This window comes from Salmo salar, chromosome ssa02 (genome assembly GCF_905237065.1).
Source record: "Salmo salar chromosome ssa02, Ssal_v3.1, whole genome shotgun sequence".
NCBI classification, from domain to species: Eukaryota; Metazoa; Chordata; class Actinopteri; order Salmoniformes; family Salmonidae; genus Salmo; species Salmo salar.
Window position 1 is genome coordinate 31,801,474 of NC_059443.1, and position 6,724 is coordinate 31,808,197.

General features: G+C 43.7%; 1 protein-coding gene across 1 annotated transcript; it reads right to left on the reverse strand.

Annotated features, from left to right (window-relative positions):
* Nucleotides 1-596: 596 nt before the first annotated feature.
* Nucleotides 597-6,051, reverse strand: LOC106579645 (metalloreductase STEAP4-like). The gene is made up of 7 exons (XM_045713236.1): nucleotides 6,037-6,051; nucleotides 5,571-5,765; nucleotides 5,116-5,225; nucleotides 4,874-4,942; nucleotides 4,206-4,290; nucleotides 1,137-1,307; nucleotides 597-893 (listed from the first exon to the last, which is right to left on the reverse strand). The coding sequence occupies exons 1-7, from the start codon at nucleotides 6,049-6,051 to the stop codon at nucleotides 597-599; spliced, it is 942 nt and encodes a 313-aa protein (XP_045569192.1).
* Between the last annotated feature and the right edge of the window lie 673 nt (nucleotides 6,052-6,724).

Consider the following 6,724-nt stretch of genomic DNA (forward strand, 5'->3'; position numbering starts at 1 on the left):
AAAGATGGTCTAGAGTTTTTTTCCCCCTCTGGTTGCACATTTAACATGTTGGCATAAATGAGGTAAAACGGATTTAAGTTTCCCTGCATTAAGAACAGATGTGCAAAGCTTGTAGTGTCATTCCTGAGAAGACTTGAGACTGTAATCACTGCCAAAGATGCGTCAACAAATTACTGAGTAAAGGGTCTGAATACTTATGTACATTTGATATTTAAGGTTTTTATTTTTAATACATTTGCAAAACATTTTAAAAACCTGTTTTTGCTTTGTCATTATGTGATGTTGTGTGTAGATTGATGAGGGGAAAGAAACAAATCCATTTTAAAATTAAGGCTGTAACGCAACTAAATGTGGTAAAAGTAAAGGGGTCTGAATACTATTCAAATGCACTGTATCCCTAGACTCTGAAAAGTGTATCCTAGACACATGATATGATGTCAGTTTTTAATTTTTTGCCCTAATTGTTAAAGTTAGAATTTGTGATGGGTATATCTGTGGGCAAGATAGTTGTTTTATTTGCATTGAATCTATTTGCATTGCATCTTAATCATATAGCTGAAACTCTAATCAAGAAATACTTACTTACGTGCATTCAACTAAGGTATGTAAAAACAACCATTTATCACAGTAATTATTTTCAGTGGGCTGATTTTCGTCTCCTGCCCCCCTGCCACGCCCCTCTCCCAGCCCTGGCGTATGCGGGTGATGGTTCGGTCCACACAAGGGGTGATGAGCAGCAGCTTGAGCAGCAGCACCACAGAGGGAAGCACCAGACACAGCATGTAGCCTGGTGGGGTGTACCACTTGTAGGTGGAGGAACGCAGGAACTTGTTCCAGCCATACAGGTAGGTGTGAGCCGTACACAACAGCAGAGTCAGGTGACCCAGCTTGGACTGGTGGGGGAGAGCACACAACACAAGTGTCTTCAGTGATCACAATTTATGACGTATTGATTTAACCATATTTACTGCTCTGATGATAACTGAATCAATGTTATTATTTACAGCTCCATGACACAGCAGGAAATTCTCAGAGAAACACATTTTCAGAAGTGAATGAGTGATAACAGAGAGGGTTAGATTATGACACATGTACAGGCACGCATGCACAAGAACACACGCATGCGTTCCCTGTACCTGTACGAAGCTGAACTCCCTCCAGCTGAGAGCTGCTCCTACAGAGGGCAGGGACGTGATCCCCAGCAGGACGTAGAGACAGAAGCCCAGGATCCCCAGGACATAGAAGGAGTCTGTGCCCCAGGCCTCTGTGTTGTCAAAGTCAAATGGAGTGGTCTTATTGGCTTTCATCTGAGAGAGAGAGACAAAGAGAGACAGCGAGAGGCTGGTAAAAACTAGAGATACAGTATTATCTTTATCCCAGTCAAAGGAATATACAGTTGAAGTCGGAAGTTTACATACACCTTAGCTAAATACATTTAAACTCAGTTTTTCACAATTCCTGACATTTAATCCAGGTAAAAATTGCCTAATCACCACTTTATTTTAAGAATGTGAAATGTCAAAATAATAGTAGAGAAAATGATTTATTTAAGCTTTGAGTTCTTTCATCACATTCCCAGTGGGTCAGAAGTTTACATACACTCAATTAGTATTTGGTAGCATTGCCTTTAAATTATTTAACTTGGGTCAAACTTTTCGGGTAGCCTTCCACAAGCTTCTCACAATAAGTTGGGTGAATTTTGGCCCATTCCTCCTGACAGAGGTGGCGTAACTGAGTCAGGTTTTAGGCCTCCTTGCTCGCACATGCTTTTTCAGTTCTGCCCACAAATATTCTATAGGATTGAGATCAGGGCTTTGTGATGGCCACTCCAATACCTTGACTTTGTTGTCCTTAAGCCATTTTGACACAACTTTGGAAGTATGCTTGGGGTCATTGTCCATTTGGAAGACCCATTTGCGACCAAGCTTTAACTTCCTGACTGATGTCTTGAGATGTTGCTTCAAAATAGCCACAATATTTCCTTCCTCATGATGCCATCTATTTTGTGAAGTGCACCAGTCCCTCCTGCAGCAAATCACATTTTACATTTTAGTCATTTAGCAGACGCTCTTATCCAGAGCGACATACAGTAGTGAATGCATACATTTCATTTCATGCATTTTTTTTGTTTTATTTATTTATTTATTTATTTTTGTACTGGCCCCCCGTGGGAATCGAATCCACAACCCTGGCGTTGCACACACCATGCTGGCGTTGCAAACACCATGCTCTACCAACTGAGCCACAGGGAAGGCCACACCCCCACAACATGATGCTGCCACCCCCGTGCTTCACAGTTGGGACAGTGTTCTTCAGCTTGCAAGCCTCCCCCTCTTTCCTCCAAACATAACAATGGTCATTATGGCCAAACAGTTCTATTTTTGTTTCATCAGACCAGAGGACATTTCTCCAAAAAGTATGATCTTTGTCCCCATGTGCAGTTGCAAACCGTAGTCTGGCTTTTTTTATGGCAGTTTGAGAGCAGTGGCTTCGTCCTTGCTGAGCGGCCTTTCAAGTTATGTCGATATAGGACTCTTTTTACTGTGGATATAGATAGTTTTGTACCTGTTTCCTCCAGCATCTTCACAAGGTCCTTTGCTGTTGTTCTGGGATTGATTTGCACTTTTCGCACCAAAGTATGTTAATCTCTAGGAGACAGAACGCGTCTCCTTCCTGTGCGGTATGATGGCTGCGTGGTCCCATGGTGTTTATACGTGCATACTATTGTTTGTACAGATGAACGTGGTACCTTCTGTCATTTGGAAATTGCTTCCAAGGATGAATCAGACTTGTGGAGGTCTACAATTTTTTCTGATATCTTGGCTGATTTCTTTTGATTTTCCCATGATGTGAAGCAAAGAGGCACTGAGTTTGAAGGTAGGGTTTGAAATACATCCACAGATACACCTCCAATTGACTGAAATTATGTAAATTAGCCTATCAGAAGCTTCTGAAGCCATGACATCATTTTCTGGAATTTTCCAAGCTGTTTAAAGGCACAGTCAACTTAGTGGTTGGAAACTGAATTAATTATAAGTGAAATAATCTGTCTGAAAGAATTGTTGGAAAAATTACTTGTGTCATGCACAAAGTAGATGTCCTAACCGACTTTCCAAAACTATAGTTTGTTAATAAGAAATTTGTGGAGTGGTTGAAAAACTAGTTTTAATGACTCCAACCTAAGTGTATGTAAACTTCCGACTTCAACTGTATAGTGTATTGGGGGGAGGATTAAGAGTAGTTTAATTCGATATTGTGTGTAAGTGGACCGGGCAGCGAGCCGTGTCTCTGTACATTACTAGTAAAGTAATAGTATGGGGACGAGGACCAAGGATCTCTGTCTGAATGTAATTGTGACACAAGCAGAGCACCCCTGTGGATTTAATCAAACTGCAAGGCAGGGAATGCACATACGCACGCACGCACGCACACACACACACCTCTTTCTCACACACACACACGCACGCACGCCTCTTTTCCACACACACACACACACACACAAAACACACACCTCTTTCTCACACACACACACACACACACACACACACACACACACACACACACACACACACACACACACACACACACACACACACACACACTCACTCTCTCTCTTTATCTTTCTCTGTCACACACACACACACACACACACACACACACACACACACACACACACACACACACACACACACACACACACACACACACACACACTCTCTTTATCTTTCTCTGTCACATACACACATTAACACACAAACAAACACTACTGCAGTGCTCTGTTTTGTTGAAAAACAGATAGTTATGAGGGAAGAGCAGTGTGTGTGTTCAAAGAGCATGTGAAGCAGATTCAGGTCTGCTCTCCAGAGGGTTGAGGTGTTTGTTTTTCTCTCTGAAGCTGAGGCATGAATGCTAGTGCCTCATCTCCACAACATAGCTAAGTGTGTGTGTGTGTGTGTGTGTGTGTGTGTGTGTGTGTGTGTGTGTGTGTGTGTGTGTGTGTGTGTGTGTGTGTGTGTGTGTGTGTGTGCGAGTGTTTGTATACTATAACAATGCTGTCCTTGTTTCACCAGGCAATGGAAATTCACAAAAAAATGTAAGTAAAAGAAACAAAATGCCTCCACACTGGACCCACAACCCACAGAATACTCCCTGATATTTTCTCAATTATTTGTTTTCTTTATTGTCAGGTGTTTATGTGTGTGTACCTGTTTCCCGGCCAGTGGTCCATTCTGCAAAGCCCAGGCAGACAGGGTGTTGAAGCCTTTAACCACCTCAGCTCCAGGGACCAGACTGCTCAGGTACATAACATTATAACCACATTTACAGTATATCAACATACACATACTGTAGATACACATCAACATATGAAAACATTCCTCGTCTAAGGCACTGCATAGCAGTGTTGCAGCATCACTACAGTCTGGGGTTCAATGCCAGGCTGTGTCACAACCGTCCGTGACCGGAAGTCCCATAGGGCGGCGCACAATTGGCCCAGCGTCGTCCGGGTTAGGGGAGGGTTTGGCCGGGGGGAGGGGCTTTACTTGGCTCATCGCGCTTTAGCGACTCCTTGTGGCTGGCCAGGCGCCTTCAGATTGATTTCGGTTGTAAGTTGAACGGTGTTTCCTCCGACACATTGGTGCTGCTGGCTTCCGTGTTAAGCAAGCGGATGTTAAGAAGCGCGGCTTGGCTGGTCATGTTTCGGGGGACGCATGACTTGATCTTTGCCTTTCCCGAGCCCGTTGGGGAGTTGCAGCGATAAGACAAGATCGTAATCACGAAATTATGTAGAAAAAGTGGTAAAAATTTAATTAATTAAAAAAACATTCCTTATTAACAATAAAACATACACATAATAACAACATATAGCTCTCACCTTTGCAGGTATTCTGCGTTGGCCTCTGGGTACTGATTCGTCCTCAAGTTGTTACTGAGGTCCATACAATATATGATTCATACAATATATTGGCCAAATACACTGGAATATACATTCTGTTGGCTAAATACACTGGGACATACATTACTTTGGTTAAATACGCTAGTACATATTATGCTGGCCAAATATACCAACAAAACAGACATTCATACATATAGCAGAAGTAAAAAAACATTTATGCTACCTTCCCCTTTAGCTGATTGGCCAGTGGTACCAGGAAGTCATAGTGTTCTCTCTGGACAGCGATGAAGATCAGACGGGTTGACTGGGCAGCTGCAGCATGGCACAGGACCTGCATATACATTATCAACATATTGATACACACTTAAACACACATACAGTATATTCACATGTACTCCTTCAAACATAACAAATATTTATACATAAACATTATGCACCATTTTTTTTTTCATTTTTTTTTTTTTCATTTTAGCAGACGCTCTTATCCAGAGCGACTTACAGTAGTGAATGCATACATTTCATACATTTTTTTCCTGTGCTGGCCCCCCGTGGGAATCGAACCCACAACCCTGGCATTGCAAACACCATGCTCTACCAACTGAGCTACAGGGAAGGCTGTAGCTCACATGTAACATATCAACACATTACACCAGATCTAGTATAAAGGTTGTTGTACCTGAGCTCCGTGGGGCAGGAGACGGCAGCTTTTGGGCCGCCGGCTGCCGAACAGCACCCCGTGCCCTGCCTGCAGCAGACGCAAGCCCAGAGAGCGCCCCAGGTCACCCGTCCCAAACACGCACACCCTCTCACACTCTGGGGGGGAAGGTACACAGTCCCCTGTCGGAGACAGGGACACACACTCACTTTTCTCCTATTTCTTCATGTCAATCGTCTGATCACCTGTCATGTCCTTAGATAGGTACGCTATACAGTCGATCCTTGCTTGATTGTCAGCTAAACACAGCTCTCCTGAAGCCCAGATAGAGTTGATTGTTAAAAAATAGAGACCCTAGAGGCAAACACTTTCTTCTCTCAGCAATGTGTTGTTTCCTAAGTCTATTCCAGAGGTGAAGCTGCTATCTCTGGTGAGTTATTTTCTGCTTCAGACCTGAACTGCTGTAGCAACGTGTGAACTTACTGACTTTCATGACTTTCATGGGCCAATTGGAAGCCGGGATTGATTAGGTGGCCATGATGGTATGAGGGCCGGATTGGGAATTTAGCCAGGACACCAAGGTTAACAATCCTTATCTTATGATAAGTGCCATCAGACCTTTAGTGAACACAGAGAGTCAGGACACCCATTTTAACAACCCATCATACACAGGGCAAAGTCCCCCAATCACTACCCTGGGGCATTGGGATATAAATTTTTTTGACCAGAGGAAAAAGTGCCTCCTACCACTTCCAGCAGAATCTAGTCTCCCATCCAGGACCAACCCTGCTTAACTTCTGAGGAAAGCCAGCAGTGGGATGCAGGGTGGTATGCTGCAGACAGTAAGTGACCATAAGAGAGAAAGAGGGTGAGAGAGTGAGACAGAGGGAGAGAGGCTATCACAGTTTATAGCAGAACATCTCTCTCTCTGTGTCTCTCTCTCTCTCTGTGTGTCTCTGTCTCTCAGTCCTATGGCTTGAGGGTAGAAGCTGTTCAGGTTCCTTTTGGTCCCAGACTTGGCGCTCCAGTACTGCTTGCCGTTCAGTAGCCAAGTGAACAGTCTATGGCTTAGGTGGCTGCTTTCTTTGACAATTTCCCAGGCCTTTCTCTGACACCACCTGGTATAGAGGTCCTGGATGGCCGTCTGCACCACCTTCTGTAGCACCTTGCGATCG